We start from the raw sequence: 26,189 nt of genomic DNA on the forward strand, positions 1-26,189 counted from the left end.
TTTACAGAGTTTATGGGCATTTGCTTTTATAATCGTTTTATTTTTCCAACACATTTCCCCCTATTTCTGCCCAAAAACTCCTCTCAAAAATGCACTTGTAATGGGTTTTTTCTGCCTCTAAAATCTCCCCTTGAAGTACAGTATGTCTCTAAACACCCTAATACGCATGGACACTTAAGCTGTTTTTTGGGCACCCTAGCAGTCAGTACTTCTCTTGTCACTGCTCTTCCCTTTTCCCTCACATATGAAAGTTATCTTCCTTATTTTCAGATTTTTGATATATCTTGTTAACCTGTAACATACAGTACTTATAATACTAATGTTATTTTTGTTGTTCTCTGTCTTCATGATGTAGATTTCCTTCTATATGTCACTTTTGTTATCTTAAAACCAATAACATTTTTGAATATGTGATACTAAAACTAGCCAGTTGACTGTGGAAGGAGGAAAGAACACATGATAGCTGTCCTGGGGCAGAAGGTATAAATCCATCCATGCTTACATCCTACATGATATTCTGAAGCATTTCCCTAGTAATGTTGCTTTTAGCACACTTTTTATATCTTGGTTCCTCATGCTATAAATCAGTGGATTTAGCATGGGCAGTACCACTGTATAGAATACAGTAGCTATATTCACATTATCCCTAGAAGCTGAGGATTTGGGACTGAGATACACATAAAGGACAGTGGTGTAAAGTAAAGTCACTGCTGTAATATGTGAGGCACAGGTAGAAAAAGCTTTTTGTCTTCCTCCCCTCCCAGTTATTTTTAAAATGGCTAATAAAATAGAAATATAGGACCCAAGAATGACCACAACAGAAGGCATGGTGAGTGAAGAGGACAAAATAAACAAAACAATCTCATTAATAGTAGTGTCACTGCAAGAAATGCTCAACAGTGGGGGAAAATCGCAAGCAAAATGATGAAGAACATTAGAGACACAAAAGGACAGATGAAAAGTGAGGCATGTCTCAATCACAGAATGCAGCAAACCGGCTGTAAAAGCCCCACATACCAGCTGTAGGCACATCTTCTGCTGCATTACTAAGTTATAGTTTAATGGGTTACAGATTGCCACATATCGGTCAAAAGCCATAATTGCAAATAGCATACATTCAGTACTTCCAAGAGCACAGAAGAAGAAAAGCTGTATTGCACAGCCAATGTAGGAGATGGATTTTTGACCAAAAAGTAGGCCAGCAAGCATCTTTGGAGCAATGTTTGATGAGTATATAAGGTCTATGAAGGAGAGGTTGCTGATGAAAAAGTACATAGGAGTATGAAAACGGGTATTGCTAAATACAATAAGTATTATACCAGTATTTCCCAAAATAGAAGTTACATAAACAATAAGGAACATCATAAATAAAAATATCTTCAGGTCAGGTCTATTAGAAAAACCAAATAGAACAAACTCAGTTAACAATGAGTTATTACTGCCCTTAGGATCTTCCATGGAGACTTTGTAAGATCTCTGTAAGATTAAAATGAGAGTTGAGCTCTAATTAGAATCAATATAATAACAAATACAGTAGCTATTACTCTTAAAAAATGTAAAGACCTTGCAGAACAACGGCTAGGGGAAGGATAGATCTTCCTATCCCTTACACCTATTGCATCAAGCATGTTTAACCTTTTTGTGACAAGAGACAATCGGTGCCTGGAAGACAAGACCAAATTTAGCAGCATAAATATGCACTGATTACCTTCACAATAAGTCTTTACCTAATTTGCCAACCTAAATCATTTTCACAAAAACATATAAGGCTTTTTTTTTTGTACAATGTGAAATAAATGTTCTGCTCAGATCTCCTATTATAGTCTTACAAACAGAACAGAATATATTTTAATTTGTTTTAAATCTTCTGTTTACATTTTTTAATACTATGGAAGCTGTCATTGTAAGTGACAGCTGTTTATAAACAAAGCAAAGTGATCACCATGTCATAGATAATTGCCATATGATTTGGAACAATGCTAAAATGCTTTTCAATTGCTAGTCTGCCAGGGCAGCTGTCAGTAAAACTACAGGTATGGGACTTGCAATGTGGATGGTAAACACAAATGGTTTAGGCACTTTCGTCCCTTCCTGCCCAGGACAATTTTCAGCTTTCAGTGCTGTCGCATTTTGAATGACAGTTGCGCGGTCATGCAACACTGCACCCAAACTAAATTTTAAATATTTTCTTCCCGCAAATAGAGCTTTCTTTTGGTGGTATTTGATCACCACTGGAGTTTTTATTTTTTGCTAAACAAACTAAAAAAGATCAAAATTAGTGGGAAAAAAAAACGTTTTTCTTCGTTTCGGTTATAAAATTTTGTTTTCTCCTTCACTGACAGGCATTGATGAGGCGGCACTGATGATTTGGTACTGATAAGGTGGCACTGATGGGCATTGATGAGGAGGCACTGATATGTAGAATTGATGGGCACGGATAGGCGGCATTGATATCCAGCACTAATGGGCACCAATAGGCGGCACTGATATGCAGCACTGATGGGCACTGATAGGCGGCACTGAAAGGTGGCACTAATGGGCACTGACAGGCGGCTGTGATGGGCACTGACAGATGGCACTGATGGCACTGATTGGCACTAATTGGCAGTACTAATTGGCACTGACAGGTGGCACTGATGGGCAGCACTGATGATGAGGTACTGATGAGGTACCGACAGGTGTTACTGATGGGAACTTATTGGCAGCTGTGGTGGCACATCTGATGGGGCTGGGCTAATAATCAATGTGCTGATTATCAGCAGAGACCCCCCCCCCCCCCGTCAGGGAGAGACGCCGATCGGCTCTCCCTGGTTCACCGGCACTTCCTGGTTCATGCGAATCACAGCTGATCACTTGGTAAGAAGCCTCCGTCAGAGGCTCCATACCACGATCAGAGATGCAGTGTGTCAGACTGACACAGCACCTCCGATTGCTGAGCTGCACGCCCCCGCAGGTGCGCGCTGGCATGTTATCTTGCTGGACGTCATATGACGCCCAGTCAGGATAACGGAACCACCGCCCGGCCGTCATTTTGCTATAGGCTGGGCAGGAAGTGGTTAAGCCATTGTTAGCATGTACTAATAGACAGATTAGTCTTTTAGCTTATAGCATATAGTACTATTTTTCAGGAGACATATACTTTTGGGTGTCATTATTTCTGCACTATTAGTAGCCAACACCAGTATGAATTTTGTTTTTGTAATTAAAGCTGAATTCCATGTATGGTTTGTTTTGCATATTTACATTAGTGAAGCTTGGACCAATGTAAGTGTGCATATGCCATACACCCCTGTAGAAGCTGAAACATGCTGCCTGCTGATGAGGTCCAACCTGCTTCCGTGCTGCCTGCTGATGGGGTTCAGCCTGCCTCTATGCTTGCCGATGGGGTTCAGCCTGCCTCTATGCTTGCCAATGGGGTTTAGCCTGCCTCTATGCTTGCCAATGGGATTCAGCCTGCTTCTATTCTTTCTGATGGGTTTCAGCCTGCCTCTGTGCTTGACTATGGGGTTCAGCTGGCCTCTGTGGTTACCGGTGGGGCTTAGCCTGCCTCTATGCTTGCCAATGGGTGTCAGCCTGCCTCTGGTGTTCTGTCATCCTCTGCTAAGCCAGCCTCTGGTGACCAGCCATTCTCTGCCAAGCCTGCCTCTGGTGACCTGCCATCCTCTGCCAAGCCTGCCTCTGGTGACCTGCCATCCTCTGCTAAGCCTGCCTCTGGTGTCCTGCCATCCTCAGCCAAGCCTGCCACTGGTGACATGGTGCTTGTTGCCAGGCCTTTCTCTGATCTGCGGTCTACTGCCGAGTCTGCTGCCTGTGATCTGATGTCTGTTGCCTTTCTGAACTATGCTGATTCCTGTTTCGTCGCCTGGCCAGACTATAATGATTCACTACTTGATGATCAGCCAGACTCTGTTATCTGAGTTAAGCTCCAGCCTGCTGATGTGTCTGAGGCTTCCAAAGTTCCATTGTCATGTGGCTTAAATGGGTTGTCTGGGTAAGATCCCTACTGTTGCCTGTCCTGAGTTATTTTCGCAGCCAGTGTATCCTGTTGTGCCAAGGCCAGGAGGTCCAGATATCCACTCTGAACATGAGAGATGTGTCTGCTCTTATAGCCCCAGTAGTAGAGCTCCTCTAGGAAAGGGCAAAGTTGCAAATTAACCTTGTCCTGACTCAGGTGTTATCTCTGCAATCCCCGGTGCATTTGAGGACCTGGGTTGGGTAGCATATGCCCTGGAAAGACCTAAATGGCAGGTAAAAAGTGGAGCAGTCTCTAGCAACAGAGATGAGAAGGTCCAGTTATGATGGGACACCCGGGCATCAGGGTACCTGCATGGACTCCGGTGTTCAGCTTTCAGGTCACCTTTGGGTCCCAGCATTGGGATGCATGCTGCATTAAAGAATGGTAGGCTTTCAGTGTTGCTCCCCCTAAGGGATCCCAGCGGCAGGGTACTCAGCCAGCCTCAAGGCCTCGGTGGCGGGGTACCCAGTCAGCTTCCAGACCCCACCAGTGGGACATGATGGAGCGTCCAGAGACTCCTCCTTAAGGGGAGGAATGTTAGGACTGAATTCGCCTGCTGGTGGCTCTGTGGTGCTCTGGGCTGATTGTTGCAGTTCCAGTGTCCACAGCAAGTGTCTCCTAGAGGCCAACAGGCCCCAGTAATCAGTTCCAAATGGTCTCAGCTGCTAGCAGGACATATAATGCTTCTCGCACTAGCACACGGCACATCAGCTTGCCTCTGCTGCCATTTATTCTTGACCTTGCTCTTGTTCCTGCCCTGCACCCAGTACCCTGCTACTTTGCTCCTTGTTCCTCTAGGTTTCCTCTGCCTTGTGTGTATCTCATTTGTGTATAAAGGTGGATGCCTGGTTACAAACATCCGACTTACAAACGACTCATACTTACAAACGGAGGGAGACTACAGGAAGTGGGAGGAAATCTACCCCTAGGAACTCACTCCTGTAAGAGTTATTATGGGAAAAAGGTGTCTCCACTGATGCTTTATCACCAAGGCTTGTTTCCTCAACAACCCAAAATTTCAAAATCCAATTGTCATTGGGACAGAAAGCGAGGTGAAATCTTCTGAACAGGGGCACAGACAGCAAAACAAACGTTACAGGTGTGTTAACCCTTCCCTATGCTATCCAAAAAGCTTAAAAATATTTTTTTGGACTGGAGATACACTTTACAAAGACAAAATTTATGTGTTCCAACTTACAAACAGATTCAAATTAAGAACAAACCTACAGACCCTATCTTGTTTGCAACCCAGGGACCACCTGTATAGTGTATATTGTTGGTTTTATTTTTGGTTGCTGGTTAGGCATTTTGTCATTTAGTTTTGATTCGCATGCATTCTCATGTTTATTGTTTGCTGGTGTGTGATTGTCTTTTGCTTCACTGCAAATAAATCTCACTTTAAAGTTATATACATACATGGTCTGGTCCCAGTTTTCTTGGTGTAGCTACATAGAATCAAAGGCATCATAGAGCTCTGGCATGAATTTAGATTCTTTCCACTGATGAAAATATATTTATAAACTTTTAATACCCATAATGTGTCCCTATAGAATATATGTTTTCCAAAACATTCTGAGAATAAATAAATCCCTAAGCTAATTAAAGTTGAACTCGAGGCAGATATTTAATTAGCCATTAGACAATAAATTAAAATGTATTTTTAAACATAATTAAATGTATTTTAAAGCAGATTTCAGGCACATGGTCAAGACAGGGGATCTGTCACCACTGCCATTGGGCTGGGACCACCTTCTCTCAATCATTACCAGTCCCCTGAACAAGCCAGTCTATATGCTTACTTTTTTATTCCCCGAGTATAAGCCACCATGCTCCATGATAATAAAGAGATTCAGTTGCTTCCTCCTGGAACTTCTCTTTTACTTGTATAACAGACAAATGGTGATGCCCACTCTCGGGATGTCTTCTTTTAGGTTCTTCCACTTCCTGAAGGGGAAAGCCCACCAAAAGCTTACTGTACATTCTTATGCCCCATACACACGGTCAGACTTTGTTCGGACATTCCGACAACAGAATCCTAGGATTTTTTCAGACGGATGTTGGCTCAAACTTGTCTTGCATACACACGGTCACACAAAGTTGTCAGAAAATCCGATTGTTCTAAACGCGGTGACGTAAAACACGTACGTCAGGACTATAAACGGGGCAGTGGCCAATAGCTTTCATCTCTTTATTTATTCTGAGCATGCGTGGCACTTTGTCCGTTGGATTTGTGTACACACGATCGGAATTTCCGACAACGGATTTTGTTGTCGGAAAATTTTATTGCCTGCTCTCAAACTTTGTGTGTCGGAAAATCCGATGGAAAATGTCCGATGGAGCCCACACACGGTCGGAATTTCCGACAACATGCTCCGATCGGACATTTTCCATCGGAAAATCCGACCGTGTGTATGGGGCATTAGTCATGTGTAGAACCTAATGAAAGGAAAATCCGGATGGCTGCACACCAAACTGAGATCCAAATGCCTTTATTTGCATAAAACCATGAAGAAAACAAAGAGCATTACATGTACAAGCAAGGGAGGACCAGCTTACATGTTTCACACACAAATTGTGCTTTACCAAAGCCCATGTGTAGGCCCTGGAACTTCAACAAAGGCCTGACTACTTCCTGAAGGCTTTCTGCTCCCTCTCATATCACTCCCTACTCCCTAGTTTGCTAAACCAATCCTGAGTCCATTCAGGTGCTCTCCTACTCTCACCTCCACCATTCTATCCATTTAGAATGGTTGCATCATATCTGAAAAGATTACCAGTCTGTTGACAACAAGTGTGGAGAGGTTGACAAATGAACAAGGTTGGATAAGCCACCATGCTCCATGATAATAAAGAGATTCAGTTGCTTCCTCCTGGAACCTCTCTTTTACTTGTATAACAGACAAATGGTGATGCCCTCTCTCAGGATGTCTTCTTTTAAGGTTCTTCCACTTCCTGAAGGGGAAAGCCTACCAAAAGCTTACTCTACATTCTTATGCCCCGTACACACAGTCAGACTTTGTTCGGACATTCCGACAACAGAATCCTAGGATTTTTTCTGACGGATGTTGGCTCAAACTTGTCTTGCATACACACGGTCACACAAAGTTGTCGGAAAATCTGATTGTTCTAAACGCGGTGATGTAAAACACGTACGTCGGGACTATAAACGGGGCAGTGGCCAATAGCTTTCATCTCTTTATTTATTCTGAGCATGCGTGGCACTTTGTCCGTCAGATTTGTGTACACACGATCGGAATTTCCGACAACGGATTTTGTTGTCGGAAAATTTTATTGCCTACTCTCAAACTTTGTGTGTCGGAAAATCCGATGGAAAATGTCCGATGGAGCCCACACACGGTCGGAATTTCCGACAACATGCTCCGATCGGACATTTTCCATCGGAAAATCCGACCGTGTGTACGGGGCATTAGTCATGTGTAGAACCTAATGAAAGGAAAATCCGGATGGCTGCACACCAAACTGACATCCAAATGCCTTTATTCGCATAAAACCATGAAGAAAACAAAGAGCATTACATGTACAAGCAAGGGAGGACCAGCTTACATGTTTCGCACACAAATTGTGCTTTACCAAAGCCCATGTGTAGGCCCTGGAACTTCAACAAAGGCCTGACTACTTCCTGAAGGCTTTCTGCTCCCTCTCATATCACTCCCTACTCCCTAGTTTGCTAAACCAATCCTGAGTCCATTCAGGTGCTCTCCTGCTCTCACCTCCACCATTCTATCCATTTAGAATGGTTGCATCATATCTGAAAAGATTACCAGTCTGTTGACAACAAGTGTGGAGAGGTTGACAAATGAACAAGGTTGGATAAGCCACCATGCTTCATGATAATAAAGAGATTCAGTTGCTTCCTCCTGGAACTTCTCTTTTACTTGTATAACAGACAAATGGTGATGCCCTCTCTCGGGATGTCTTCTTTTAAGGTTCTTCCACTTCCTGAAGGGGAAAGCCCACCAAAAGCTTACTCTACATTCTTATGCCCCGTACACACAGTCAGACTTTGTTCGGACATTCTGACAACAGAATCCTAGGATTTTTTCCGACGGATGTTGGCTCAAACTTGTCTTGCATACACACGGTCACACAAAGTTGTCGGAAAATCCGATCGTTCTAAACGCAGTGACGTAAAACACGTACGTCAGGACTATAAATGGGGCAGTGGCCAATAACTTTCATCTCTTTATTTATTCTGAGCATGCGTGGCACTTTGTCCATCGGATTTGTGTATACACGATCGGAATTTCCGACAACGGATTTTGTTGACGGAAAATTTTATAGCCTGCTCTCAAAGTTTGTGTGTCAGAAAATCCGATGGAAAATGTTCGATGGAGCCCACACACGGTCGGAATTTCCGACAACACGCTCCGATTGGACATTTTCCATCGGAAAATCCGACCGTGTGTACGGGGCATTAGTCATGTGTAGAACCTAATGAAAGGAAAATCCGGATGGCTGCACACCAAACTGAGATCCAAATGCCTTTATTCGCATAAAACCATGAAGAAAACAAAGAGCATTACATGTACAAGCAAGGGAGAACCAGCTTACATGTTTCGCACACAAATTGTGCTTTACTAAAGCCCATGTGTAGGCCCTGGAACTTCAACAAAGGCCTGACTACTTCCTGAAGGCTTTCTGCTCCCTCTCATATCACTCCCTACTCCCTAGTTTGCTAAACCAATCCTGAGTCCATTCAGGTGCTCTCCTGCTCTCACCTCCACCATTCTATCCATTTAGAATGGTTGCATCATATCTGAAAAGATTACCAGTCTGTTGACAACAAGTGTGGAGAGGTTGACAAATGAAAAAGGTTGGATAAGCGATGGCTTTCTGGCACTCAGTTCTGGTTCCACAAAATACAGCAGCATCTCCAGTGGTTTTGTTTGCAACTTCTAAAAGCCAATACATTATTTTCACCAGTCTGTGGATTGCTGCCCTAAAATTGATTTTCATTTTGCATATAATTTATTATTTTTTTTTAATCAAAACTTTTTTTATTGACAAGAATAATGGGTAACTGTTTTACAATAAGGGGGTACACATATTTCCCCATTCTAGAATTATACGTAAGATCAGACATGTATGTACATATAATACAGTTACCTAGTGGTAGGCACATATAACCTCATTTTTTGTAGAACTTAAAACAAACAAAATTAATAAAATAAAAGAAATAAGAAAAAAAGGGGGGAAAACTCACACTTTTAAAATAATAAAAAAATAAGCTAACATAAGATAAAATAAAATAAAATATCATAAGTCATAGGCTCTTTCCTTCAGGCTTGTCTATGGGCCTTGTTACCATATGAGTTACCTTCTGCACAGCATATGCATTATAGGAGAGGCCTCAGACTCAAGAGGAGTGCCTATCTACAGCATTAGAGTCTTTATAACCGTAGCAGTCTATCCATTATTAACTGGGTAGGAGCAAGGTTGGGGTTATCCAGACAGTTTTGCAATATAAGGTCAAATTTTTTTGGAGCCTTTCGGTGTCGGTTTGCCAACTGCTCCCTAGGAAGGAGGGAATAAACATATGCGATCCACTGGGCCTTTGTAGGCACGTTAGTCGCAAGCCAATAATGTGCTATGAGTTTTCTGGCCAGGTATAGTAGTCTAGTTACCATTATATAAACGCCTTTTGGATACATTTCAGTATCAACCGAACCCAAGAGACACACCAGAGTGCACATGGTATGGGCGCCTGTGCTACAGCAGATACAGTCTGTGTGACCTCCGTCCAATATCTAGCAAGTTTCGGGCAGCGCCATATCATGTGTATGAAATCTCCCCTGTGTGTGGCACATTTAGGGCATAAAGTCTCTTCTGCCCCATTCATATAGTTGTATGGGTGTACGATATGACCTATGAAGTATAAAAAATTGTGAGAGTTTATGAGATGCCGCAATTGACACCGCCGGGATCGACTCCAGGGTCATGTCCCATTGGTCACCATCCATGTCCCCCACATCCGTGGACCAATGTGTTCTACATTTAAGTAGGGCCGGATTTTGGATTGTGGCCACCAGGGTAGCATAAGCCCTGAATATCACTCCCTTGCGGCTGTCAGCTTGTAGGACCTCCTGTATCAGAAAAGATCTAGTGATATTTAGGCTGACTGTCCGTGTCTGGCTTTGTAAAGCATGCCTGAGTTGGAAGTATTGATAGAACTGATTCCGCGTGATGCCGCGTACACACGACCGGACTTTACGGCATACATGGTTCGGCGGACCAGAGTCCGTCGGACAATTCGATTGTGTGTGGGCTCTAGCGGACTTTTTTTCCCCAAAAGTTCGACGGACCTAGAAATTAAACATGTTTCAAATCTTTTCGACGGACTCGACTCCGGTCGAAAAGTTTGCTCGTCTGTATGCTAGTCCGACGGACAAAAACCGACGCTAGGGCAGCTATTGGCTACTGGCTATGAACTTCCTTGTTTTAGTCCAGTCGTACGTCATCACATACAAATCCGTTGGACTTTGGTTGATCGTGTGTAGGCAAGTCCGTTCATTCGGAAAGTCCGTCGTAAAGTCTGTCGAAAAGTCCGCAGGACAAAGGCTCGTGTGTACGCGGCATCAGAGAGAATTCCCTGCATAGGTTTTCAAATGATTTGAGTACATTGCCATTATATAATTGTGTAAAGAACCATATCCCTATTTTTGACCAAGAGACGAATCCCTGTAGTTTGAATAGCTCAGGGTAGTTGGGGTTGTTCCAAATGGGGTAAACTCCATTGGACCATCTATGGTTAGTGCTCTTTTAACTGCCTTCCAAACCTTCTGGAGTAGCATTGCCGTTGGGGAAGGCGAGGGGATACACGGTAGACCCATCTCCAAATGGGAGCCAGCTGTTAATATGGGATTGGTGTGAGACACCATTTGTAAAATAGGGTCATCTGACTCATGCAGATCCCAGCCTGTAAGTTGTTGCAGCTGTGATGCTAAGAAGTATATCTTGGAGTGTGGTACCGCCTCCCCCCCCCCCCCCGTCCTTGCCAAATTGTACTGTTAGGCTGATACGGGCTCTACCTCTTTTCCAAATAAGATTGCAAAATTGGGTGTCAGTCTTCTCAAACCATTTGTTGGGAATCCACATAGGGGAATTGTGGAAGATAGGAGTTGCAGGGCCCATATAATTTTGTTCAAATTCACCCTTCCTACCACTGATAGTGGAAGCTTACACCATCCCTGGCATTTTACACGTTGTCTTTCCAGTAGGGGTGCTAGGTTCAATTTCAGGTATTCAGTAGGGTCCGGTGATATCACTACTCCCAGATATTTATTTGTTTACAAACTTTTTTATTAGGTATAAAACAGAAAAAAGAACGGTACAGTGAAAAATGTTGATTATCAAGAGAATTACATCGATAAATAATCATCAGTACAAAAAAATTGCAATTTTGTATACAGTGGTTGTGCAAATTTGGCAAAATCACTATAAGAATTTATTTTAGAGAGGCAGAGGTAGATAAATAATTATTCTAAGTTTATAAAAGGATTTGCATGAGTGAACCAAGGATTCCATTTTTTATCAAATATGTGTTGTGAGTTATTTAGAGTGTGAAATATTTTTTCCATAAGGAGGATATTGTTGATCCTTGTTTTAAGTTGGGATAAGAGTAGTGTAGGAGATTTCCAGTGGTATGCAATGAGCCAGTGTATGGCGATACATATGGTATGGACCAATCTCATATGAAAAATATTTAGACCTATGATAGGTGTGAATAGAAGACAATTGGAAAGAGTGAGATTAACATTATTCTCGGATATAATGGTTGCGAAACCTTTGAGAATTTAGATGGAGTATAATACCACCGTGTGAAGAGCTTAATTGCTGTCTCTCTATTTGTGATTGATCTCGTGCATTTGAGAAGATTGGAGATGCCCTCTGACCAATTTTCAGTTGAAAGGGTGATGTCGCATTCTTGTTCCCATTTAAGCATATAGGGGTGTTTTTCCAGACTATTGGTGCCTATCAGATTTGAGTATATTTCTGAGATTAAGCTAGCAGCTCTTGGAGAATTAATACAAATTTTTTCAAAAAATGTATGTGATAAATTAGATGAAATTTGAAAATAAGTGTTGTAATAGTGTCTAATTTGAAGGTATCTTCTGAATTCGCTATTGGGAGTCTTGTATTTTTCTTTTAAAGTTGCAAAGGAAGTGAAGGTAGAGTCTACAATAAGGGTCTTGAGTGTGGTTAAATTATTTTCAATCCACCATGTGTAATGATCTGTGTCTTGGTGTAGTGATAGGAATTTGGGGTCCCCAATAAAGGAAGCGAGTGGGGGTGTGGTTGATGCCATATTAAATTTTTGATTATGTAATTTCCAGAGTTGGTAAGAATTGGCAACCACGAGATTAAGATTGGCTAATTTGTGTATTGATATTTTATGACCCCAAAGTAATCTAGCTAAAGAGTAAGGGAGAATTGATTCATTTTTAAACTTAACCCAGGGGATTTTGGAATTCTGTATGTGCCATTGAGCTAATTGGGACCATCTAGCTGCAAGATAGTATAGCCAAAAATCTGGGAGACCAAAGCCACCCTCTTTCTGCGATTTGTATAATACTGTTTTGGCAATCCTTAGGTGAGAATTATACCATATAAATTTGTTAACATCAGATTGGAATTTGGAGATCAACGTTTTATTAAGTCTGGTTGGAAGAGCGCGAAATAAATAAAGTAATTTAGGTAAGAGGGACATTTTTATAGCTGTTATTCTACCTAAAAATGAAATATTAAAGGAACTCCATAGTTTCATTGTTGATCTTAATTTTTGAAACATGGGGAGAAAGTTTTTGTTAGCTAGATTATTAATATCTGGGGTGAGATGTACACCTAGATATGGGAGAGACTCTGTTGCATTAATGAATTTAAATGAAGAGCGAATGTTGTCTAGTTGTGAGGTTGGAATATTTATTGGCATACCTATTGATTTTGAAACATTTACTCATAAACCAGAAAGGGAAGAGAAGTTTTTTAGTGTTTGTAGTAGGTTTGGCAAAATTATGTTAGGTTGTGATAAAAACAGAATCATATCATCTGCATACTGAGTTTATATGTGTGATTGTTTGCTGTGTAGCTTTTAATATCTGGGTTATGTAAAATAGCAGTAGCTAATGGTTCTATTGCAAGGGGGAATAGAAGGGGAGAAAGGGGGCAGCCCTGTCTTGTTCCCTTCCCTATCTTAAAGGAGTCAGAATTATAACCAGGTAATTTTATCCTAGTGGCCGGATTGTGGTAAAGTGCATGAAAAGCGTGTATGAATGCTCCATTAAATCCATATTTTTGTAGTACTAGATCTAAGTATTTCCAAGTTACGCTATTGAATGCTTTATTAATATCTAGACTTAAAAGAAGTACAGGATGTAATTTAATATTTGCATCCTGAATTATATTTGTGACTAGTCTAATATTGTCTGTAATTTCCCTGCCTGGGATAAAACCTGATTGGTAAGGGGATATCAGGGAAGGGATTATTGTTGCTAATCTGAATAATAGCTAAAAACCTTGCGAGCCACTTACGGACAAATGCCTATAGAGTAATAAGTGAACAGTGGAGTCCAGCTGCAAACACTCAATCACGTTCCATATTCGTGTATAGTATTAAAATTAAAAAATAATGTGTCTGCGCTAGAAAAAAATCACTACACTCAAAGTGCAGTATTAATAAACATAAGCAACCTGAGTGTTGAAATAAAATATAAAGTGCACAATACTATATAAACAGAGAATGTGAATGATCAAACAAAGTGACATATCAATTAAAATAATAAATAAATACTGGAGGGTATAGCAAATGGTGAATAAATAAAGTCCAAAAACGTGAATATCCAATGATGTAAAAGTGCCCGAATAAATTAGTCCCAAAATTAGGTGATTTTCACATATTCTATCTTCCAAAATGTGCCACCAAGAAACATGCTGTAGTGTCTTCCAGCCGCCCCCACAGGTGTATATGCTCACCTTCCTGTGTGTGACACAGCGATTAAACTATGCCAAACAAAGCCTTGGAGCCACTCCTGTGCTCATTAGGAACCAGCTGTGTAAACTTCCAATGTTCTAAGTTTTATGTGTTGATCTTGTCTTGGCCTCTTGCTATTCTGACTTTTTGAAGCTTCAAAAGTCAGAATAGCAAGAGGCCAAGACAAGATCAACACATAAAACTTAGAACATTGGAAGTTTACACAGCTGGTTCCTAATGAGCACAGGAGTGGCTCCAAGGCTTTGTTTGGCATAGTTTAATCGCTGTGTCACACACAGGAAGGTGAGCATATACACCTGTGGGGGCGGCTGGAAGACACTACAGCATGTTTCTTGGTGGCACATTTTGGAAGATAGAATATGTGAAAATCACCTAATTTTGGGACTAATTTATTCGGGCACTTTTACATCATTGGATATTCACGTTTTTGGACTTTATTTATTCACCATTTGCTATACCCTCCAGTATTTATTTATTATTTTAATTGATATGTCACTTTGTTTGATCATTCACATTCTCTGTTTATATAGTATTGTGCACTTTATATTTTATTTCAACACTCAGGTTGCTTATGTTTATTAATACTGCACTTTGAGTGTAGTGATTTTTTTCTAGCGCAGACACATTATTTTTTAATATTGTTGCTAATCTATTTGCTAAAAGTCTGCTAAAAATCTTGAGGTCGTTATTAATAACAGAGATTGGTCTGTAATTTTGGGGCAATGTGTGATCTTTATTCGGTTTTGGGATTAATGACATGTTAGCTAAAAGCATTTCATCTGGGAAATGGTCACCTTTTAGAATTTTATTAATTTGGTGAGATGAGGGATTAGGAGATGATGGAATTGTTTATAATAAAAAGAAGAGAATCCATCTGGACCAGGAGCAGAACCTCTTTTAAGGGATTTAATGATTTGGAGAACTTCTTTGTCTGTGCAGGGAGCATTCAAAAGGTCTGTCTGTGAAGGGGATAATGAAGGGACTGGAATATTATCTAGCCATGATATTGTTGAGTAAGGGATTGGTGAAGAAGGTTTGGATAAAAGCTCTGAATAAAATTTTGAAAAGATTGATAGAACGTCTTGCGGATGAGTGACTAATTGATTAGTGTTATTTTTAAGCTTGTAGACGTGGGTGGGTTTAATAGAATTATTTAATTTCCGGGCAAACATTGTTGAATAGGAGTTACTTGAGAGGAAAAATTTCGCTTTTGACCAACGGAGGGCCTTCTCTGCTTTAAATGTAAGTATAGAATCTAGTTCATTGCGTTTTAAAGATATCATGTTATAGACATCTGAATCATATGTGTTTGTATGTTCTCTATAGAATTTTTGGAGATCGAGTGTAAGGGAGTGAATTTTTGCCCATTTTTCTTTATTGGCTTGGGCTGCCCTTTTAATAAGACGACCTTTCAAGACTGCTTTGTGAGCAAGCCACAAAGTAGTAGGGGATATGCCTGGTGTATTGTTTAATGTGAAATAATCTTTAATTGCTGAGGTTATTTCTTGTTGGTGGGTAGTTCTGTTAATAAAGATTCGTTGAGTCTCCATGAGTAAGGTGTTGAGGTAAGACCTATAAAATGTGTGTTGAGTGTAGTTATCTGATGGTCTGACCAAGTACATGGGTGAATAAGTGCTTCACATGCGTTGGATAGGATTATAGGGGTACATAAGATGTAGTCTAAATGTGAATATGAATCATGTGGGTGTGAATAAAAAGTATATTCTCGTGCACCCACATTTAATGCTCTCCATGAATCTATAAGTTGTAGGTCGTTTATGTGTTTAGATGTTGCTTTAGAGAATGTTTTTGAATTTATATTGTGTCTGCTACAATCTAAATTTGGTTGAGCAACTGAATTAAAGTCTCCACCTAATATAATATGCGGTGAATGATAACGTTGCAGGGTGTTAAAAAACTGAGTAAAGAATGTGGTTTGAGTATCATTTGGTGCATAAACATTAGCTATTGTTAGTTCTCTACCAGACAGGATACCTTTAACCGCTTGCCGACCGCCGGCCGTCAATTGACGGCCAGGCGGCGCGGCTCACGTTGCGGGAGGACATCATATGACGGCCTCCCATTTAAATAGGGAATGCGCGCAATCGTGCACGCGCATCCCCGTTCCTTCGGTGGCAGCGTGTCACGGAGACACCGCTCGCCACCAAGGGGACATGGCTGTTTACCACGTGATCGGCCGTGATGAAGTCACGGACGATCACAGATAGGTCCACCCTATTGTGCACGGCGCATGCGTGCAATCGTGTGCACGTCGGTGGTGGAGTGTTCCTGGGAACACTACTCGTCACCGACGCGGTAAACAGCCATTGGCTGGCTGTTTACCCACGTGATCGGCTGTGATCCATTCACAGCCAATCATAAATGTAAACACAGAGCGGTAACTAGCTGTTACCAGCTCTTCTCTCCTCACACACCGTTTCCAGTGTGAGGAGAGAAGAGCCAGAAGCAGTGAGTTACCGATCTGTGTTCTGTAGTGTCTGCACAAACACCACACCTGTCCCATCGCCCCCCCAATTGTCATCTGTTACCCAACAGTCACCACAGTCACCCAATAAAGTGCACCTGTCACATAAGGGACTGCCATCAGTGACCGTCAGCGGTGCACCTGTCACCCGTCACAAATCAGTGACCATCAGCGGTGCACCTGTCACCCATCACCCGTCACCCATCAGTGACCGCTAGCCGTCACCCATCAGTGACCGCCAGCCATCACCCGTCACCCATCAGTGACCGCCAGCCATCACCCGTCACCCATCAGTGACCGCCAGCCATCACCCGTCACCCATCAGTGAGCGCCAGCCATCACCCGTCACCCATCAGTGACCGCCAGCCTTCACCCATCACCCATCAGTGACCGCTAGCCGTCACCCGTCAGTGACCGCCAGCCATCACCCGTCACTCATCAGTGACCGCCAGCCATCACCCGTCACCCATCAGTGACCGCCAGCCTTCACCCGTCACCCATCAGTGACCGCTATCTGTCACCCATCAGTGACCGCCAGCCATCACCCGTCACCCATCAGAGACCGCCAACCATCACCCGTCACCCATCAGTGACCGCCAGCCATCACCCATCACCCATCAGTGACCGCCAGCCATTACCCGTCACCCATCAGTGACCGCCAGCCTTCACCCATCACCCATCAGTGACCGCCAGCCATCACCCATCAGTGACTGTCAGCCATCACCCGTCACCCATCAGTGACCGCCAGCCATCACTCGTCACCCATCAGTGACCGCCAGCCATCACCCGTCACCCATCAGTGACCGCCAGCCATCACCCGTCACCCATCAGTGACCGCCAGCCTTCACCTGTCACCCATCAGTGACCGCCAGCTAGCACCCATCACCCATCAGTGACCGCCAGCCTTCACCTGTCACCCATCAGTGACCGCCAGCCATCACCCGTTACCCATCACCTGTCACCCATCAGTGACCGTCAGCCATCACTGATCACCTGTTACCCTTTAGTGACCGTCACCCATCACCAGTCACTGTCCATGGCCTGTCACCCATCAATGACCATCGCCTGTCACACTGTCATCACCGATCAGTGAACGTCAGCTGCCACCCATCGCACAGCCCATCAGTGACCGTCACCTGCCACCTGTCACACCGCGTCATGTCCAAAAGTGTATACAGCAGTGAGGAGGCGTTCCAGATCCTCTCCATGACCGATGAGAGCAACGGGGAGTTCTCATCAGATTCCAATTCTGATTCCGAATCAAATTCGGCATTTGAACCAAATAGTGAATCAGGAAATGATTCGGAGGAAGAATGGGTCCCTCCCAAAAGGGCACGGCACTCTGGAAACCAGGATTATATTCCCAGGCCCAGTACCAGCGCTGCAACCACCAATAGGCCCCAGGAATAAATTCCCAGGCCCAGTACCAGCGCTGCCGCCAGCGTTAGGCCCCAGGAACAAATGCCCAGTACCAGCGCTGCCGCCGGCGATAGGCCCCAGGAACAAATGCCCAGACCCAGTACCAGTCCTGCCACATCACGCCTGAGTACCAGCACAGGAAATTCCAATCCAACTACTGGAGTGTCATACCCCCCAAGAGCCAGGGCCTCTACATACATGCCAGATGGTCTTGCCAACCCAACATGGCTGCCTTCCGACTCGGCATCGCCAATTATTCCCCCGTTCACAGCACTGCCAGGTGTGCAGACCAACACCCAAAATTTCTCAGAGATTGATTTCTTTCATATGTTTTTGCCCGACACTATGTTGCAATTTATTGTGGACCAGACAAATTTGTATGCCCAGCAATATATTGCCAACAACCCCCAATCATCCTATGCCTGTCCTTTTGAGTGGAGAGATCTGAATTTGGAGAGGTTCAAAGTGTTTATGGGCCTCACCCTAAACATGGGGATTACAAAAAAAAATGAAGGACATGCCTATTGGTCCACCAACCCTATCCACAATATGCCCATTTATTCTGCCCTTATGTCCAGGTCCCGATACAAGATGACAATGCGCTTTCTTCACTTCAGCGACAACACCCAGTGCCCTCCCCACAATCATCCAAGTTATTCAAGATTCGCCCACTGATAAATTTCTTTTCCCAACAATTTGCAGAACTCTATGTCCCCGATCAGAATATTTGCGTCGATGAGTCCCTGGTATCCTTTTCAGGCCGGCTAGGAATAAAGCAGTATATTCCTAGCAAAAGGGCCAAATACGGAGTAAAGTTATACAAGCTATGTGAGAGAGCCACGTGATATTTGTATGCGTTCCTCATATATGAAGGAAAAGATTCCCAGCTCCAGCCCCCTGAGTGCCCGGCACAACTGGAAAGATTGTATGGGACCTGGCATGCCCACTTCTAAACAAAGGATATCACATTTACATTGACAACTTTTACACGAGCCTGCCCCTTTTCAAACACTTATACACTGCAAAAACCCTGGCCTGTGGAACCTCCAGAAAAAATAGAAAGGGCTTCCCACAATCTTTAGCGAACAAAAAGCTGCGAAGGGGGGAAAGAGCATCATTGAGATGCAACGAAGTGCTGGCCTTGAGGTGGAAGGATAAGAGGGACGTGCACATGATGTCCACCATCCATGACGACACTGCAATTGAGGTACAAAGAAGACAAGGTCCCATTGAAAAGCCAACATGTGTCCAAGATTATAATCTCTACATGGGGGGGTAGATTTTAACGATCAAATGATTCAGCCCTATTTGTCAATAAGGAGGTCCCGATTCTGGTATAAGAAGGTAGCAATTTATCTCATCCATTTGGCCATTTACAATTCCTACGTAGTCTACACCAAATCCATTGAAAGCCCCGCCCCCTTCCTAAAATTCATAGAAGAAGTTGTCACGTCCCTCATCTATCACCAAAGACCCCCCCCAGAAGACCTTCGCTCTAAAGCTGTTTGCCGACTTCATGAGCGCCACTTCCCCTTCAGCATTCCACCATCTGAAGCAGGCCGGAGACGGCTAAAAAAATGTCGCGTGTGCACCAAAAAAGGATTTAGAAAAGATACCAGCTACCATTGTCCCCAGTGTACCTCCCAACCTGGCCTTTGCATTGGTGAATGCTTCCAACTTTATCATACATCCATAAAATATTAGCCCATATTTTTAACCATTTCCCCATTTTCATCATCTGTGCTGACCATTTTCCATTCTTTCCCAAATAACCATGCCACTGCCTTCCACGTGAACTGACCCTGGCCTGTTTTTTGACTTTGCCTCTGCCTACCGTTTGGACTGCTTTCATGTGAACTGACCCTGGCCTGTTTTGTGACTATACCTCTGCCTACCGTTTGGACTGCCTCCACGTGAACTGACCCTGGCCTGTTTTATCAACTACTCTACTGTCTACCGCTTGGACTGTTTTATGGACTATGCTTTTGCCTACCGCTTGGACTGATCTGTTGCGCTGCTACTGTAGTACACAGGGGTCTCACATATGTGAGGGGCTCCAGAATTGTTTTTCTGTTTGGAGAAAACAATTATTTTTGTTTTCTCCGGGTTTCGGAATTCGGTTCTGGAGTCCGGAGGCTTCATAGAGATTTGGGTGGGTAGAAGCCTCTACCCCTGTGCCCCTGTGCACAGGTCTTACCTGATTGTGGCCCTCAGCCTGCTGCTGACTTACTGCCACCATGCCCATGCCTGTCGCATGAATGGACCACACCGCTACCTGGACTATGCAAATAATTAGCTGTAGCAGGAGGCAGTATGTTTATGAAGGGCTGGAGAGCGGTACAATAATGAGTGTCTGCAGTTAACAGTGTACCAGGACCAATATTATGGCTGTGCTGGCTGTCTCTGCCTGGACAATTTCTATGGACTGTGCTGTGCCGACTATAGACAATATTCCTGCCTGCTGCCTGGATAGTTAATATTGATGTCGCTAAGCACCTTCCTGCCTGCTGCCTGGACCAGTGCTCTCCTCTGTGGATACTACTAAAAGCACAGGTAATGCTTTTTTTTTTTACCCTTTCTGCAATAGAATTTATTTTGGATTGTAATTCTTGGCACGTGCATGTTATGTGTTAGAAATATGAAGGGTTTTCAAAAATGATAGGTTGCCAGGAAATTATATATGTCATTTATGCTCCTAGAACGCCTGATGGTGCTACTTGGATGTTGGGCCTCTGTATGTGGCCTCACACATGTGGTATCGCCATACTCAGGAGGAGTAGCAGAATGTATTTTGGGGTGTCATCTTTGCTACGTACATGCTATGTGTTGGAAATATCTGATAAATGGACAACTTTGTGTAAAAAAAAATGCGTTTTCATTTTTTTCCACATTTTCCAAAAACTTCTGGAAAAAAATGAACCGTTCAAAAGACTCATTATGCCTCATAGATTATACGTTGGGGTGTTTGCTTTCCAAAATGGGATCATTTGGGGGGCAATTTCCATTGTCCTGGTGCTCCAGGGCCTTCAAAAATGCAATAGGTGGTTGAGAAATGAGATGTGTCATTTATGCTCGTAGATCGCCTGATGGTGCTACTTCAATGTTGGGCCTTTGTATGTGGCCATGCTGTGTAAAAGTCTCACACATGTGGTATTGCTATACTCAGGAGGAGTAGCAGAATGTATTTTGGAGTGTCATCTTTGCTACGTACATGCTATGTGTTGGAAATATCTGATAAATAGACAACTTTGTGTAAAAAAAATGCGTTTTCATTTTTTTCCACATTTTCCAAAAACTTCTGGAAAAAAATGAACCGTTCAAAAGACTCATTATGCCTCATAGATTATACGTTGGGGTGTTTGCTTTCCAAAATGGGGTCATTTTGGGGGCAATTCCATTGTCCTGGTGCTCCAGGGCCTTCAAAAGTGTAATAGGTGGTTGAGAAATGAGATGTGTCATTTATGCTCGTAAAACGCATGGAGATGCTACTTCAACGTTGGGCCTTTGTACGTGGCCAGGCTGTGTAAAAGTCTCACACATGTGGTATCGCCATACTCAGGAGGAGGAGCAGAATGTATTTTGGGGTGTCATCTTTGCTACATACATGCTATGTGTTGGAAATACCTGATAAATGGACAACTTTGTGTAAAAAAAAATGCGTTTTCATTTTTTTCCACATTTTCTAAAAACTTTTGGAAAAAAATGAACCATTCAAGACTCATTATGCCTCATAGATTATACGTTGGGGTGTTTGCTTTCCAAAATGGGGTCAGTTTGGGGGCAATTTTATTGTCCTGGTGCTCCAGAGCCTTCAAAAGTGTAAATGGTGGTTTAGAAATGAGATGTCATTTAGGCTCATAGAACGCATGAAGATGCTACTTCAATGTTCGGCCTTTGTATGTTGCCAGGCTGTGTAAAAGTCTCACACATGTGGTATCGCCATACTCAGAAAGAGTAGCAGAATGTATTTTGGGGTGTAATTTGTTGTATGCATATGCTCTGAGAGAGAAATAACCTGTTAATATGACAATTTTGTAAAAAAAAAAAAAATCTTCATTTTGCAAAGAATTGTGGGAAAAAATTACAACTTAAAAAAATTCTCCATGCTACTTATTTAATACCTTGGAATGTCTACTTTCTAAAAAGGGGTCATTTAGGGGGTATTTGTACTTTTCTGACTTGTTAGTGTCCCAAGAAATGAGATAGACCATCAGTACATCTGTGTGATCAGATGTGATCAATTTTCAGTGATTGGCACCATAGTTTGTAGACTCTATAACTTTCACAAAGACCAAATAATTTACACTAATTTGGGTTATTTTTACCAAAGATATGTAGCAGTATAAATTTTGGCCAAAATTTATGAAGAAAAATTACTAATTTGCAAAATGTTATGACGGAAACAAAGAAAAAGGCATTTTTTCACAAAATTTACGGTCTTTTTTATTTATAGCACAAAAAATAAAAAATCCACTAGTGATTAAATACCACCAAAAGAAAGCTCTATTTGTGTGAAAAAAAGGACGCAAATTTCATATGGGTACAGTGTTGCATGACTGAGTAATTGTCATTCAAAGTGTGAGAGCGCTGAAAGCTGAAAATTGGTCTGGGCAGGAAGGGGTTGTAAGTGCACTGTATTGAGGTGGTTAATTATAATAAATCTACTGTCTTGATCTTTGTAGACCTGTTGAACCTCAGGTGGTAAAGATTGATGAATTAAGATGGCTACTCCTTTAGTTTTAGAGGATGATGAAGTGTAGAAGGATTGATTATAGGCTTTATGAAAGAAATTTGGATGATTGTCCTTCATAAAGTGAGTTTCCTGCAAAAGGATTATTTTTGCGTTTAATTTCTTATATTGCAAAAAAGCTTTTTTTCTTTTATTTGGGGAATTAAATCCTTGTACATTATGTGAAATAGTTACGATGGTCATGGTGGTATGATTTTTTTTGGGACTCTGACAGAAAGTGCTAATGTATATTGAAAAAAAGATTTATAAATTGCATTATATATACAACCCTGAGATATTATTTCTGTATATAAACAGGTGCAAAAAAAGTTAATGGAAAAAGCGATTTGCTTAATTCTATTGAGGCAAATATAGAATTTAAGCCTTGTACCGTGAACTTTCTTATCTGATGTATTAACGAAAATTTTGTTAAACCATGTGAATTGTACCTTAGATCTATTGTAGGAATTTAACATGGGGTTGGGAAAGACAGGAGTCTCCAACTGACTGAGAACCCATATGAGACCACAGTGTCTCAAACTCAGTCTTAGCAATTTGTGCGTCAAAATATTTGTAATGAAAAAAATTTTAAAAAGTAATGTAGAAAGTTGAAAGAGAAGATGTAAATCAATACATCTAAAAAACTTGTAATGTCTCCTAAAGACTGGAGAATGGGTAACGACTGAGAGGGGGTGATTCATGTCGACAAGTGGGCAAACGGCCGCCACTAATAGTTGTTATATTAATAATAGTGCATCAAAAAGAAAAAAAGAAAGAGAAAAAAAAAAAAAAAAAAGGACAAAAAAAAACTTGTCTGAAAGCATATGTATATTTTATGCAACTAAGCTTGCGTAATTTTACTAAAGGCCCTGTATTGTGCAACTTGAAAAATATTAATAATAGTCCCGACATCTACTAATGTAAAAGTGTTAATAACTGGTATGTAACCACAATCAGCAAAAATGTTGTATATATAATTTTACAGAAAGGTTTGCGGTATTAGTTGGATCTATGCCTCATGTGTATTCCAAACTGCTGAGAATTCTGAGGTCATGTACATTGTAAACATCATAGAAACACAATTTAGATTCAAAATTATCATAACTTGCTAAATTAAGTAAGAATTACAACTGTTAAATTTTGAATTAGATCATATACACGGATGTTAGATACCATTATCTTGAAGAAGAGAGGAATGACCGTAATACCATATATAGTCACAAGATGTCAGCGTTGCAGTTATTATATGAGTTGGTATGTGCGTTATATGAAGGTGAGTGACGTATACTCACAGTCCTCATGAAAAGCTGAAGGTGTCAGTGTTGAGTCCTCTAGGGATAATAACACCATCATTAGCTGCTAAAGGAAGGAAATAGAGGAGATTTAATGTATAAGAACAATATAGTAACCTGTAATAGATTCCGCCTGAAAAAAAAATAAAAAATTGAAACCTGTAAAACAAATGGAACCAGAAAACAGGCATAATTGAATTTGAAAAAAAAGATATGGTAGAAAGAGAGCCAATTAGATCTCAAATATCAAGTGTGAATGACTGACATTGAAGGCTCATCATAGATGCATAATGTTAATTAGGGCTCCATTGGCCCGCTTCATGTCTAGGCCTGCATCTGTCTCCTCTAAGAGAAGGAGTGTTACATATCGGGGCTTGCCTGGGCGTAGATGGGGTATGTGGAGGATTATTGGGGTTCAATAATCCTAGCTTGATGAGAATATCCTGGCCTTCAGGGATCGAGGTGGCAATATAAGTTCTGCCGTTATGCAGGATAATCAGCTTAAAAGGAAAACCCCATCTGTATCTGATTCTGGCCGTGGAAAGAATTGTAGTAATTTCTTTCATTTTCCTGCATCTGTCCAGGGTAGCTTGAGAGATGTCAGGGTATAACGGCAAATGTACTCCATCAAGAGTAATATTTCTGAGACTCCTTGCAGCTCTCATTATTGCTTCCTTCACCAAGAAGTCTTTCATACAGAGGATTATATCTCGGGGAGGTTTGTCAGGAGGAGGTTTAGCTCTTAGGGCACGGTGCATGCGATCGCACGTGAAGGACTGGGGATTTTGCTCTGGTAACAGCGTCAGGAATAATTTGGTGGTATATGCTGGTAAATCAGTAATGGTTTCTGGGGCACCTCTTATTCTGATATTATTGCTTCTATTTCTGGTATCTAAATCCTCCACATGCGCTTGCAGTTGCGCGAAAGCTGATGAGAGGTTTTCATGCTCCCTGGATAAATCATTGAAAGTAATTGCAAGCTCATTATGCTTGTTTTCAAGTAAATCAGTGCGGGAGCCTAAGGCAGCTATTTCTTGGGACAAAGTGGAGGTAGATTTTTGCAGTTCTGTTTGAAATTTAGTGAGTAACTTAGTGCAAAGTACATCTAAGCTGATGTCCAATTCAGCTTTTGAAAGGGGGGTGTACTCACTGTTTTCTGGTGTTTGTCCTCCTGATGCTGATGCCATGGGGTTTTGCCAAACTTCAGCAGAGGAGTGAGACTCTGCGGTGGAGTGCAGGGAGCCGGCGCCATCTTGAGACATGCTGCCTCTTTTCACAGATCTCTGGCGGTATTGTGTGAGGGTTTTTTTTAAGTCCTCCTCTCCCCCTTTTCTTTGGTGCAGGCATGCACTATGTTAGGAGTGTGGGGATGTCACAAAATGTGCCAGTTGCGGGCGATATATTCCCCGTTTAATGCAGCCGTTTGCCCGGGAACAACGGAGCTCTCCTCAGCTGCGTCCGCTCCTCTCCATGCGCCCTCTACTCCCAGATATTTAAAAGTGTTAACAATGGCTATTTAGGACGCCTCTGAGGAGAGAGGTGATACTAGTGGGTCTAGGGGCATAAGTACAGATTTGGACCAATTAATAGTGAATCCAGAAAATTCACCAAATTTGGTAATGGTTGCCATCAGAGTCCGCAGCGAGTCTCCTGAGTCTGCCAAATATAGTAAAGCATTGTCAGCATACAGAGATAACTTTTCCTCCAGTCGACCCCTGCAGAATCCCACAATGTCCCCATTATTGCGGATTAACATTGCGAGTAGGGATGAGCCGAACACCCCTCTGTTCGGTTCACACAAGAACATGCAAACAGCCAAAAAATTCATTCGAACACCGTTAAAGTCTATGGGACACGAACATGAATAATCAAAAGTGCTCATTTTAAAGGCTTATATGCAAGTTATTGTCATAAAAAGTGTTTGGGGACCTGGGTCCTGCCCCAGGGGACATGGATCAATGCAAAAAAAGTTTTAAAAACTGCCGTTTTTTCGGGAGCAGTGATTTTAATAATGCTTAAAGTGAAACAATAAAAGTGTAATATCCCTTTAAATTTCATACCTGGGGGGTGTCTATAGTATGCCTGTAAAGGGGCGCATGTTTCCCGTGTTTAGAACAGTCTGACAGCAAAATGATATTTCAAAGGAAAAAAAGTCATTTAAAACTACTCGCGGCTATTAATGCATTGCCGGTCCGACAATACACATAAAAGTTCATTGATAAAAACGGCATGGGAATTCC

The 26,189-nt window shown here is 42.1% G+C and overlaps 1 protein-coding gene across 1 annotated transcript; it reads right to left on the bottom strand.

The window, feature by feature from the left end:
- Positions 1–498: 498 nt before the first annotated feature.
- LOC141133920 (olfactory receptor 5AR1-like) lies at positions 499–25,201 on the bottom strand. The gene is made up of 3 exons (XM_073623536.1): positions 25,100–25,201; positions 8,806–8,931; positions 499–1,476 (listed from the first exon to the last, which is right to left on the bottom strand). Exons 1-3 carry the CDS (start codon positions 25,199–25,201, stop codon positions 499–501), a joined length of 1,206 nt encoding a protein of 401 aa, XP_073479637.1.
- Between the last annotated feature and the right edge of the window lie 988 nt (positions 25,202–26,189).

Source organism: Aquarana catesbeiana, linkage group LG03 (assembly GCF_042186555.1).
Source record: "Aquarana catesbeiana isolate 2022-GZ linkage group LG03, ASM4218655v1, whole genome shotgun sequence".
Taxonomy (NCBI): Eukaryota; Metazoa; Chordata; class Amphibia; order Anura; family Ranidae; genus Aquarana; species Aquarana catesbeiana.